At 41.4% G+C, this 14076-nt stretch overlaps 1 protein-coding gene across 1 annotated transcript in view; it reads left to right on the top strand.

The window, feature by feature from the left end:
* Nucleotides 1–14076, top strand: part of ABCA3 (ATP binding cassette subfamily A member 3) — a gene marked incomplete in the record, with an annotated part of 1818321 nt that overhangs the window by 315203 nt on the left and 1489042 nt on the right. The window contains 1 exon segment of the mRNA XM_044089258.1: nt 1795–1960. Coding sequence (XP_043945193.1) covers nt 1795–1960 — 166 coding nt within the window.

The following is a 14076-nucleotide window of genomic DNA, read 5'->3' as shown; positions in this document are numbered from 1 at the left end:
ATACAGTTTGAACAATTGGCAGTGGCTCATAAAAGGGAAATTTAAGCACATATTTGCTTAGTTGGTAAAGTGGAAATTGAGAGAAAGGAAGACTATGTAGCTTTTTTGAGATGTTTACTAACTAGCTGTGCAGAAATATGTTTGGAAAAATGATGCAGCTTTGGAAAGATGAAGTCATTATGACATGAGATGATATTCTGAGCAAAATGAATTGGCTTTAAAAAGTTATTTTAAAGTAAGGTGATAACTTTTGCTTGTTGTAATTTTTCAGCATTGACCTAGAATATTGGAATAGTTCACTTTTTTTAATTTGTTTACCAGGAGTTTGCTGGCGCTGGCATATGTGAGTTTATTAATTTTCAGACTTGTGCATGTGTGAACATGAACAAAAAAAAGTGCTGTGGTACTACGTATGTATTCGCCAGAGTACCACAATGTTTTGTACACTGAGACTAGAAAAATAAAGCTGGCTTTGTGCCATGGATGTACAGTAAACTTGTATTGTGACCTAGCTTTGCTACCTATCATTAGATGAGCAGATGTAATGCCATCTGTGGATGTTTGCGAGCTTTGGGAATATTCCATTGTTTCCTGTATCCAGTGCGTTTCCAAACTGCATTTACAGAGGAAGTGTAGGCTATTCAGATACAGGAAGATGATGGAAGATACATCCAAAGAGTAGCAAAGAAATTTTTGTTTGAGTGTAGAAGGATAAAAAATTACCTGTATTTTTTTAATTTTGTTTTCCTTTTCAAATTTGCAGGGAAATATTTGTTTACAGATAAAAGTTTAATATTGTGAAAATGTGGGTAAAATACATCTTTGTGGTGGTAATGTTAATTAATCTAGACTTTATTTTATATTTTTTATGATTTAGAATCCCAACTGAATTTACATTTTGCAAACAGTGGTCTGGTGGGAGGTAAAACTAAATGTGTAAGGCAGTCTAAATTTTGTGATTTTATGACTACTCTCTGAGACAGATGATTCTGTACAGTGGGAATGTTAGATGCTTTGAGTGATTTATAGTGTTCTGAACAGAATGCTCTAATGTTTTTGCATTGCAGCCTAGTAGAGTTATTCAGGAAAAATGACAAATTAAAAAATTCTTTGTATATTCAAAAAAAAAACTTAAGTTTTTTGTATATTCTGTTAGGGTATGAATACTTAATTCTGAACTTCATCCAACATGTAACCTTTTGTAGCTTCCTTGTGCCCCTATTCATTTCCCTGGCCAGGTGTAGCATGTATAGATTTGTATATATTAAAAGGCTACTGAGCGTCAACCATTCATGCCTAGCCAGTACCCTCCCTCAGGCCACACCTCCTTTCTCCAGGATGGCCATGCCATTCAATCCCAGAGTAAATCTGTGAATACCCATCCAGTCATCTAGTTTATATTTAAAGGAAAATAGGGAGTCAGGTTACGACATCATTTTTGCCATCCAGCTTTGAAGGAGTTTTCCAGGGCAACAGCATTTAATTCCAGAGGGAAGATGGATCTATTTAGTTCCGTCTTTGGCTTTGAGGATTCTGAACTTTAACACTACAGCCAGTTGTGAGTGTTAGACTGATACTTGAAATAGATAATAAAGAGGGGATGTCGAAGAGGCTAGGCTTGGCCTAGATCTCACTTGTAGTACATGGTAGAGTCATGGAAATCTTTTTTTTTTTTTTTTTCCCTTTTATATCTGGAAGGGAGGGTGGTTCATTAGGGTCAGAGAAGGGGCAGATATGTATCGAGGAGAGACAATGAAACTGCAGCAAGGAAAAAAAAAATGTTTCTTCTTGTAGATGAAATACAAACTGCGTTTCAAGTACAGCCCCCGAAATGCTCCGAAGAGTGAACAGACTGGACTGAATCCTAACTTGGATAGAGACTGGCACACTCGTTACCTGTTTCCACTCTTCCAGTTACCTGGGCCAAGAGAGACTAATGATAGACATGGTGGTACTCCAGGTAAGTCCTGTCTATTTCATTAAAATAATAATTTCATTTTTAACTTTTGAACACATTTTATGAGGTCAGTTGTTACCCCCTTGAATGTGGTTCTTATTGCTCTTTTTATTTGCAGGTTTGCCACTGAGTTGATATTGGTTTTGACTGATAAAGATGTACAAAGATATGATGATGCCATTAGGAGATGTCACATGGATCTGATTACAAAAATGTCCATAATGTTGAGTGATATGCCTCCTGGCTTAAAGAATGCTTGGCATGTATAACTTTTATAGGCTGTCATTTCCAGCCCTTGTCCCCACAATGTACTGCTTTTTGCTGCCTGTCTCCAGATGTCCATCATAGGGATCACTGCTGCATTATCATTCCTTATCCAGGGTATCCTTCCATAGATGCATGTCTGTCTTCTGATCATCATCATTATCTTTCGGCTGTTCCCATTAGGGATCGCCACAGCGGATCATCTGTTTCCATTTCTTCCTGTCCTCTGCATCTTGCTGTATCACGCCAACCATCTGCATGTCCTCTCTCACCACATCCATAAAACTTATCTTGGGCCTTCCTCTTTTCCTGTTACCTGTTAGCTTCATCCTTAGCATCTTTTTCCCAATATACTCAGCATCCCTCCTCAGCACATGTCCAAACCAACGTAATCTTGTGCCTCTGGCTTTGTCTCCAAACCTTCCAACCTGAGCTGACCCTCTAATATACTTATTCCTAATCCTGTCCACCGTCGTCACACCCAGTGCAAATCTTAACATCTTTAACTCTGCCACATCCAGCTCTAACTCCTGCCTTTTTGTCAGTGCCACTGTCTCAAACCCATGTAACATAGCTGGTCTCACTACCCTCTTGTAGACCTTCCCTTTTCACTCTTACTGGTACCTGTCTGTCACAACTCACTCCTGACACTCTTCTCCACCCACTCCATCCTGCCTGTACTCTCTTCTTCACCTCTCTTCCACACTCACCATTACTCTGAACTATTGATCCCAAGTATTTAAACTCATCCACCTTTTCCACCTCTATTCCTTGCATCCTCACCATTCATCTATCCTCCCTCTCACACTCACCATTACTCTGAACTATTGATCTCAAGTATTTAAACTCATCCACCTTCGCCACCTCTATTCCTTGCATCCTCACCATTCATCTATCCTCCCTCTCATTCACACACATATATTCTGCCTTAGTCCTGCTGACCTTCATTCCTCTTCTCTCTAGAGCATATCTCCATCTCTCCAGAGTCTCCTCCATTTGTTCCCTACTCTCACTACAGATCACAATGTCATCTGCAAATATCGTAGTCCACAGGGACTCCTGTCTGATCTCGTCTGTCAACCTGTCCATCACCATTGCAAACAAAAAAGGGCTCAGAGCTGATCCTTGACGTAATCCCACCTCCACCTTAAACGCATCCGTCACTCCCACCGCAGACCTCACCGCTGTCACACTACCCTCGTACATATCCTGTACCACTCTTACATACTTCTTTGACACTCCTGACGTCCTCATGCAATACCACAACTCCTTTCTAGGCACCCTGTCATATGCTTTCTCTAAGTCTACGGAAACACAATGCAACTCCTGCTTTCTGATATAACTAGTATAAGCTTTACAGATGTCTCCAGAGTATAACTGGACTCTTTTTTTTTTTTTTTCCTAGCCTAGGATGTCAGACAGTGCACGTCTAAAAGGGAGATAATCTGTACCATTCCTTTTTTTTTTTTTAGCTGCAATTGTATTTGGCAACCTTGCTTCAACTTTTTGTCTGATAAGACTTGCTATAATGAAGTTTTCAAGTTTGGGCAGTTTAGAAAAGTTGAAACTGTTTGTACTCTTGACTCAATAAATCCAAAATAAATTTTACATTATATGAATTTTTAAAGAGTGTACCCAAAAATAGGTAAAATCTTTGGTATTCCAGAAAGTCCATAAAAACAGTACACAGACAGCTTTCATACCAGTTGCAGCTTCATGTTATTGTAGAATTGAATGTTTAGCAGTTTACGTTGATACTATTTTGAACCCTGTTGTTCAAAAGGCTAAATGTTTTTTGCAGGATTATTGGTTCTGCTTGGATTTAAGGAGTTATGAGTTTATAGGTGCAGAAACAATATTGGTTATCACAGATGGTTCTCTTTATACATACATTACTCAAGATACAGACACTGAATTTGTTACCTTATGTTTGAGCAAATTCACTTATTTTTATACTTCCCATACTGATATGATATGTTTATTAAATTTAGTATCAGAGAACAGCTTGTTTATGTTTTAATGTTTTCAGTTAAAATTTACCACCAGCTCAGTGGCATGGCTATGGGTGAAAGAATGGCACTGTTTTTTGCTAATTTGGTTATGAGCTGGTGAAGCATCAGATGTTCTTCATCTCACATTGCTGCAGTCCTTGCACTTGGGTAGTCCGCTGTCCTCGGTCGGCCCGAATATCAAAGTATAAGGCTGACGTCGGTCAAGGCGCATTTGACTGACATCAGGACGTCAGGGTACAAATGCGCATGACCGACGTCATATCCTCAGTCTTTTTTGCCGCATGGTCCGATGCAGAAGCAGCATTGCAAGTGCCGGTTGGCGTTCTGAGATTTTTCGATTTCGAAGTTTCAGACCGAGTTCAAAGTTGGCTAAGTACCCGCTGGGGAATATTTTAGTTTTTTCTTGCCTCAGTGATTTACGGATGTCAGAAAAAGTCAATAATTGCATTTCTTGTGGGAAACAGATACCGCATAGAGATTATCATACTTTGTGTATTCCTTGCTTAGGGCTTGAGCACGGCGTTGTTGGCTGTCGCTCTTGTGCTAGATTCAATAAACGCACTATAAAGAGAAGGTTGGATTGTGCCAGGTTAGTCTTTGGGAAGCGGTGCAATTATAAAATGCCGTCGGATGCTCCGGCGCTTCTTCAAGAAGCGCAAGGACAAAGCAGTTAAGCCTAGGCTAGAAGAACCGTCTGTACCGGACGCCGGTTCTTTAGAGGTGTCGGTGGAGCCGGTGGCTCCACCGGAGGTTTCTTTGTGTTCCCAGGGTGAGACTTTATTATTGCAAGATGTGGCCTCTCAGGAGGCAGGTCAGGCTGAGGGGGCTTCTCAGGTTACTATACTGCCCTCCCTTCCTAGGGTGGCTAGGCCCTCTCCTTCTGTTTCAAAGGCTTCTCCCAGGGGCAGGCCAGGTTTAGCTTCAGTTGGTGTTACCCCTAGCTCTTCAGGAACTGTGCCCAAGAAGCATATGCTTAAAATGGCAGAAGATTTGATTACTTTGATTAGGGGTTCTATGCCCCCTCCTGATAAGAGACCTAGGGTGGAGCCTGAGCTAGGGAGTTTTGAGCAGGCTTCAGATGTTTCAGAGTCTTGACTGAAGACTTGCAGGAGTACTCTCCTTATTCTGATTCTGATGTGGATGATTCTACTCCTTCTGCTTCTCCTCCTGAGGATTTTTCTTTTCAGAAACTCTTCATTCCATGAGGGAGCATTTTAAGTGGGAAGGTCAGGACTTCTCTGATTCCAGGAAAAGGCTTAGGGAATTTTTGTTTTACTCCAGCATAGGCCTTTGGCTATACCTCCTGTTTTGGATGTAGTGGAAGATGTTTTACAGAGGCTTCTCTTAATCCTGATTCTTTGCCTCCTGCTCCTGTTAAACCGGATAGGTATTACAGGGTGCCTGAAGCTCATAAGTATCTTTAAGAGTCCTAGGGCAGACCCAGAAACTGTTAGCCAGGGGCCTAAAGGTGTTAAGGCTTCTGTTGTTAAGAATCCGGTTCCTGCAGACAAAGAGGCTAGGGCCTTGGATAGATGGGGAAAGAAAGTTTATACTTCTTCCACTCTTGCTATGAGGGCTTTGAATTGCCAGTTTCACATGTTGAAATACCAAAACTATCTCCTTTCACAATTGAAGTCTAAGGTTGATGCTCTGGCAGAAGGTATTGATTGTAAAGAGTTGCAAGATTTAGTACATGTTTCTGAACAGGTGGGTAAGCATTCTTTGCAATGTGGTTTTGATGCTGTACAGGCCTCGTCTAGGGTGGCTGCCACTGGGTCAGTTCTTCGCAGGCACGCCTGGCTGAGGGATCAAAATTTATCTGAACATGTTAAAACAAGGATTTTAGATGCTCCTTTACAATCTGACGTGTTGTTTGGTCCTCCTGTTGAGGCAGTTTTAAAGAAAATGGAAGACAAGGCTAAGTCTATGCAGACTGTTAAAGATTTTTTGCAGGTCCAGCCTCCAAAGTTTAGTAGAAATTGGCCTACTAAGGGGTGGACGTATCCTTCTTATGATTCCCAGTCTAGGGATAGATCTAGACGTGGTAGGGGCAGAGCTCAGGGCTCTTTCAGGCCTAGAACAGGGAGTTCTCCTGCACAGTCTTCGGGTGAGGGTAGGGGTCAGTCTTTTCGTAAACAGACCCAATGACCTACCTTTTCAGCTGCCACAGCCTTCTCGTCTGGCAGCACCTTTGGGAGGAAGGTTGGCACTTTTCAAAGAAAATTGGAGTTTAATTACCCAAGACAGATGGGTATTGGATATCATACACCACGGTTACAGGTTTTATTTCCATACCTTGCCTCCTTTCAAAGGCATGCCAGACGTTCCTCCTCAACAAAGAATAGAGGCTCACAAGCAAGTTTCTCTGTTACTCCAAATAGGGGCCATACAGCCGGTCCCTATGCCAGAAGTGGGCCTAGGATTTTATTCTCCCCTGTTCCTAGTACCAAAGAAGGGGAACACGTGGAGACCAATTTTGGATTTATCTACCCTCAACACTTATCTGGACATTCCCAAGTTCAAAATGTTGACGTTACAGCAGCTTTTACCTCTGCTGGGCAAAGATCATTGGATGGTAACTTTGGATCTCAAGGAGGCTTACCTTCATGTTCCTATCAGACTGAGTTGCAGGAAGTATCTGCGTTTTCGAGCTGGGACTTCTCACTATCAGTTCTCTGCATTGCCCTTTGGCTTATCTACTGCCCAGAGTGTTCACGAAAGTTCTGGCTCCAGTGATAGCTTTCTTCAGGCTAAAAGGAATACAGATCTATCCTTATTTGGACGACTGCCTGATTCTGGCTCAAGGAAGGGAAGAGCTTCTTCATCATTTGGAATATGTGATAGCAGTGCTAAGATGCCTGGGGTATTCTGTGAGCGAAATAAAGTCCAGTCTAGTACCCTCTCAGGACATGTGCTTTCTGGGTGTGAGACTGAATACAGCATCCCAGATGGCCTTTTAACCCCGGACAAACAAAAGAGTCTATCCCTTTACTTCCATCAACTATCTCATCAGTCCGGGCTGACTGCAAGGACAGTCCTTCAAGCCTTAGGGTTCATGGCATCTTGTATTCTGGTGCTTCCCAATGCCAAACTGCATATGAGGAAGCTGCAATGGTATCTCAAAATGTATGGACACAGCACTGCCAGGATCTGGACACTGTCATTCAAATAATACCTTGCATTCAAAAGGAATTTTTGTGGTGGGCTCAGGAATGTCACCTAAACAAGGGACTCTCTGTGACCCGGCCAGAGGCGAGTCAGATTTTAACGACAGATGCCTCAGACAAAGCTTGGGGAGCTCATCTAAATGGAAAGTGGATACAAGACAAGTGGCCTGCCAGACTACAACATCTACATATCAACATGAAGGAGATGTTAGCAGTCCAGTTTGCATTAATAGCTTTCAAGGAATTACTTCTTCCAGGGCAGGTGTTGATTCTAACAGACAACACAACTGTCATGTGGTACATCAACAAGCAAGGGGAACATTCTTATCCTCTATGCAGGCAAGCAATGATTTTGTGGGAGACTGCTCTCAGTTTACAGCTCAATCTTCAGGCAAGGTTTCTGCCAGGAGCACAGAACTCCTTAGCAGATGTGTTGAGCAGGCAATTATGGATCCCCACGAGTGGAAATTGGATCCTCATGTATTTCAGAAATTGACAGTGTCATGGGGAACTCCAGACATAGATCTGTTCGCTTCTCCACTAAACCATCAGCTGCCAAAGTTTTGCACAAAAGGTTTCATCCCACAGCTTGGAGAGTGGATGCTCTTTCTTTCAATTGGAGCAATCTTCATGTGTATGCCTTTCCACCTCTGCCTCTCCTCCCAAAGGTACTTCTAAAGGTCAGACAGGACAAGCCAAGGATGATTTTAATAGCTCGATTGGCCTCGACAGCACTGGTACCCATTACTGAGAAGTCTGGCACGGAAGCCTCCATGGCCTTTGCCTTCGATTCCACACCTGTTGTCACAGGAGGACAGCCATTTGCTCAATGTCAAGCTTCACTCTCTGCACCTAACAGCCTGGCATATTCTGTTTTGAACCATAGTGGGCCTCCACTTCCTCAGCAAGTTTTGAATGTTATTTTGGAAGCTAGAAGGCCTAGTACAAGGAAAGTGTACGCAGACAAATGGAAGAGATTTTTATTTTGGAGTGCAGCAAAAGATTTTGATGTTTCTGAGCCTAATTTGTGTGTGGCTCTTCAATATCTTACTGAGTTACTAGACAAAGGTTTGTCTTTCTCTTCTATTAAAGTTCATGCTGCAGCAATTTCGCCTCACTATGATTGCGACCCACCATTGTTTTCTCATCCTTTGTTCAAGCAATTTCTTAGAGGGGCAAAGAATATAAGACCCCCACGAAGAGCTCCTACTCCTGCTTGGGATCTCAATTTTGTGTTGGAGAAACTCACTCTACAACCTTTTGAGCCTGCAGCTACTTCTGAGTTGAAATATTTGTCATGGAAGACTGCCTTTTTGTTGGCCATTACCTCTGCAAGAAGGGTTTCTGAATTGCAGGCCCTTATGGCGGTTGAGCCTTTCTTGATTTTCCATAAGGATAGGGTATCATTACGTACTAATCCTTCCTTTATGCCTAAGGTGGTTTCTAGTGTGGCTTTAAACCAAACTATTCATTTGCCTACTTTTTATGCAAATCCCCAAAATAACGGGGAAAAGATTTTGCACACTTTAGATGTACACAGGCAGTTGCGTTATTATTTGGACAGAACTAAAGGGTTCAGGCAGTTTCAGCAGTTGTTTGTTTCTTTTGCTTTGAGTTCTCGGGGCAAGCCTTTGTCAAAACAAACTATTTCTAAGTGGATTGGGTTTTGCATTGCTTTCTGTTATTCCCATCATGGCAAGGAGATTCCAGCTGGGATTAGGCCTCATTCCACTAGGGCTACTGCCACTTCAACAGCTTTTTTGAGGGGAGTGGCTACCAAGGATATTTTGGAGGCAGCTACTTGGAGTTCAGTGCATACTTTCTCTAGGCATTATCACCTGCCACTTTACTCTAAATCCAGGGCTGGTTTTGCCACTGCTGTTTTGCAGGGCATTTTGGCAGCTCCTGCTTCCTTGTAGTTAGCCATCCTCCCTTACCTCTGCTTTGGGATTCTACCCAAGTGTAAGGACTGCAGCAATGTGAGATGAAGAACATAGTACAGTTTTGTACCTACCATAAATGTAGATGTTCGAGGATCCACATTGCTGCAGTCCAATTTACCCTCCCTCCTTCCCCTCTGTAGTTAGAGGTGGTTGTGTGGGTTGGGTTGTACATATTGTGTATATTGTATATATTGTACATATAATTAGTGCAAGGGTGGTTGGTTGGTTGTTTGCTGTCTTTTGGTTTTGACCTTTATTTTTAGGGTCTTCTGACATCTGGGGCAAGAAAAGACTGAGGATATGACGTCGGTCATGCGCATTTGTACCCTGATGTCCTGATGTCAGTCAAATGCGCCTTGACCGACGTCAGCCTTATACTTTGATATTCGGGCCGACCGAGGACAGCGGACTACCCAAGTGTAAGGACTGCAGCAATGTGGATCCTCGAACATCTACATTTATGGTAGGTACAAAACTGTACTTTTTATCCACTATTCAAATTTGTCAGCTTTTATAAGACATGCATAGATTTATTATAGTGGACAGCTTGAAAAAAAAATCTGAATTTGTTAGATAATTTCAAGAAAAGTACAGAGTTAACCTCTACTTTAGGTTACACAAGTAAGTTGGTTTGTTTTTTTAGCTCTCCAGGTCACTATGGATGATGTTGGTAAGCAATTTCATAGTAACACTTGCAATAAGAAGACATTTGTTAATAAATTGCATTATGATGGCCAACATCCTTACTATATGAAGTGGAATGTTGTAAGAGAGCAGTTTATCAGACTGAGTCATCTGATTATGAGAAAAATCAGTATCATCACTAGTTTGCCTGTGTTAAAGGAGATGTTTACATTCAGAGCTTATTTCCTTGATAGGATAAGATTGGCAGTAAGGTTTCCATAAATAGACTAAATGTCAGCTGATTTTAGTGGATAGATATGAATTTAAAGTGTCCCTGAAAGTAAATCTGTTTCAAATTTTGTCACTTCCTTTGCAGTACCGATAACTTTAGGTACGGATGGTATAAAACACATTGTGGTTTATAATGTGAAGATTATTACTGGTAACCAGGATCTGACAAACATTATAGGTGTTAAAACCATCTTTACATACAAAAGGTATAATATAAAAAGTTTGGTAGAAAGATAACATTATTTTGACATTAAACAAGTTAATGGTGCCTATGGGACATACTCGTGTTTTTCTTGTAAGCAATGTAGGCACATTTTTAATAGAATGTTTTTTGAATAGCCTAAACAGGCTTATTGTTTAAAGGTAGAGTCATTTGTCAAATCTGACACTGTTGTGCATTTAGCAACATGGGGTTCCTGTGAAAGCTTCTATGTAGGTAAAACTAATAGAAAGCTCTCACAGAGAATCTATGAGCATATATTAGCAAAAAAAGCAGTGACACAACGCTTTGGCAAAACATGCCATTAATTATGCTTCTCGAAGTTTTATTTTTTTCTCTTAAATCAGCTTGATAATACTCACTATGGTGGTGATTTAAAAACCATTTTAGAGTGTAAAGAAGTCAGGTGGCAGTTAAGTTTGTGTCGATAAACCACCTGTCCTTAATGGTGTTAATATTAAATGCTTCCTTAAACTTTCTCAGATTTAATTATTTGTGCTTAATGCATCTTTTAGATTATTGTTAACATTTGTATTTGTAGTTCATTGTAGATAGGATCATAGGAGGTTACTAGGCTAATGGCCCGAGGGCCCTTACAAGCCTAGCCAAGTACAGCCCCTGTTCCCAAGAATATCAGGGTATTAAATGGAATTAAGTCAACAACTAATGCCGCTAAGAGTGACAGAGTGACACTCCCAGGGTGGATTTGTGGTTTCCCATCAGTCGTCCAAATTACACTTGAATAGGGTCAGCAAGGGGCTCTACTTCTCTTGAATTGAAGTTTGTTCCAGAGGAGAGGTAACCTCTGTAGGACATATCTGGCTGTCCAGCAAGTCCTGTTGATGTCACATACTAGGTTGAGTTCCCAAAAATGCATCTTATACCATTTAATTTATGAATGTACAGCATTTCCATTAGAGCAGGATCTGAGATTGCTTTATATGCAAGGCAGAGGTCACCTCTGAGTAGTCTGTAAGACGGAGTATAGTGACAGTGATTTCAGTCTGTCAACATATGACATATGCTGAAGACCCTGAATTATCTTTGTGAGAAACATTTGAGGTCTTTCCATTTGCTACAGGTGCCTAGTAAGGTACATACCAAAGGTATCATTGTACTCAATTATTGGCCTGATGAGTGACAGTACATGGAGGTAGTAATTGCATTTTTGTTCTGGATGCAATGCCCCCACTTATCAGGTGGGCAACGTAGGAAGCCTTTTTTACCACTGTGGAGACATGGTGGTCAAAGGAAAAGTTGCTGTCAACCTGTGTACCCAAATCTCTCACCACTGATTGCATGGTTAGGGTGTTATTAATGTGGTAATCTGCAGGGACGTCTCCCTTGCTGAAGGGGGTGATGCATTTTTTTCCATTGAGTTTTAGCCCATGACTTTGGCACCTGTCGTTTGTGTAAGTCCCTCTTGTAGGATGTTGACATCCATTTGGGGACTCTGACTGCACCCAGTTTGCAATTATCTGCAAACTTTGTCAGCCATAGGCCTTTTGTTTTAGCTTGTACATCCGAGAAGTAGATTCCAAACAATAGGGGCCCCAGCACCGACTCTGTGGAACACCACTGGTTACGGGTTTGCTGGTTGAGGTAGAGTTACGTATTTTGACTGTGTTCATTCTATCAGTGAGCCAATTTGCAACCCACCTGACAGTATACAGGTCAATCTCCAGCTGGGTGATTTATCAATGATGCTTGAGTGGGGAATTGCATCAAAGGCCATAGCCAGGTCCAGGTAGGCTATATGCACAGATTTACCTTCATCCAGGGTTTTGGTGATGGTCTCAAAGAAGTTCACCAAGTTCAAGGGGCAGGATCTCCCAGCTGGGTTGGGTCGTGCATTTGCAGGTCTCCTATATCTTTCTTGATAAGGTCCGTTATTATTCTTTCCATAGCCTTGCAGATTAGGCTGGTCAGACTTATGGATCTATAGTTCCCAGGTCTGTGGAGGCACCTCCTTTATGTAATGGGATGACTGTTGCTGTTTTCCATTCAGCAGGTACAAAACCACTGCTTAGACTATGGTAAAGAGTACCCAACGGTGCAGCTAGTTCCTGTTTTAATCCATTTATAACGCAGCCTAGGATATTATCAGGTCCCATAGAAGCTGTGTTTTTGGCTTTGGAGTGAGCGTTTATGACCTACTTCTTAGAGGTGCTAGGGATGCTTTGGGGGATATGTGGCTGGGACAGAGGGGGGAAGTTTTCGCTGAACCTATCAGCTACATCAAGTTGGCTGTTTCTGTGGGTTCAGTATATGTGGTGCCATTAACGACATCAGTTAATAGTTATTCATTGATTGGCCGAGCCACATCATGCGATGATTTCTAATTTTTTTAAAAAGAAGTTTAAGTTCCTTTTGTTCTGAGGAAGTTTTGTTAAATAAAAAATGAAAGTACTCAGTTGTTGTGTGCACAGACTTTTTTTGTTTTACTTGTAAATCTTTGTTTTCTTCAGCTTGTTACTCTAATTGAGGAAGCTAGATTTGTGCATAGTTGTGAGATTCTTGAAGTAGTATGCATCGTGGTGTTTCTCAACTCTAGGATCTAGGGTAAAATCTCAAATTCTGGAAAGCCGGATAGTGTTTGAATTTTATTCAGACATTGACAGGCACTGTTTAGGCCAGTAATTTACAAACACACCGTGGTAACAAAAGCTCTCCAAGAAACTTTTTATTGTAGGTGCATAGGTGATTACTAGGCTAATGACCCTAGGGGCCCTTTAAGCCTAGCTGTGCTTCCCAAATGTATCAAACAAGTTCTTATACCCTAGGGTTATTTTAAGGGGTATAGGTAGGTTTGAGCATGGATGATCAGGCATTTACGGGCTGCTTCTTGTCTACTACAGACATTTGTGCCAGACCAGGGGTAAATTTACGCTTCCTTAGTCGCTGCACCAAGTTATACTTTGCACTGATTTAGAGAAGAACAATTTTACCCTTCTTATGGATGGAAAGCCTGTTCCAGAGAAGGGTAAAATTCCATTACTGGGTTGTAATCACACTTCCTTGATGCTAACAAAGAAGACGTTTGGTGAAACTAAGAGAAAATAACCATGAAAAGAAAGGGGGGAAAAAAAACTCTGGCTGGGAAGAAACGTGTAGCTGTTAACCAAAAAGCAGTTAATATTTCAGCGTTTAGTACAGGAGATTAATTCTAATAATTTAGAAGAAAATAAATGAAACATACTCAGAGCTCTGTAAAATAAGGGAGACACTGGAGGGATATACAAGCTCAAATGCAAAAGATTGGAAAAAATAGCTTTAGTTACTTGGATGAGCTGATAAAACTGCAGAAATCCGAGGATGACATGAAAGAAAGACTACCTGATGGTGAGGCTTCTCAAGAAGAGGTATTTAAGCAAACAAAATGAGCTAGAGGCAGGGCGTGTAGAGAGAATCTGAGCTTTTTCAGTCATACCAGATAAGCTGGAAGGAGTAGACTGCATTCATTTTATGAAAATGCAGATAAACAACTGGATTGGTATTTCACAGCAGGAAATGTATGCTTCCAATCTGGCTACGAGAAAGCAGCCAAGATCTATATTAGTAAAGATGCATGCCAGCAAAAAGAGCTGCTCCTAACTGG

The sequence above is a fragment of the Protopterus annectens genome, chromosome 12.part0, assembly GCF_019279795.1.
Source record: "Protopterus annectens isolate FY-2018-M chromosome 12.part0, PAN1.0, whole genome shotgun sequence".
Lineage (NCBI taxonomy): Eukaryota > Metazoa > Chordata > Ceratodontiformes > Protopteridae > Protopterus > Protopterus annectens.
Note: the sequence above shows the minus strand (reverse complement) of the source record. Positions and strands in the feature narration are given on the sequence as shown.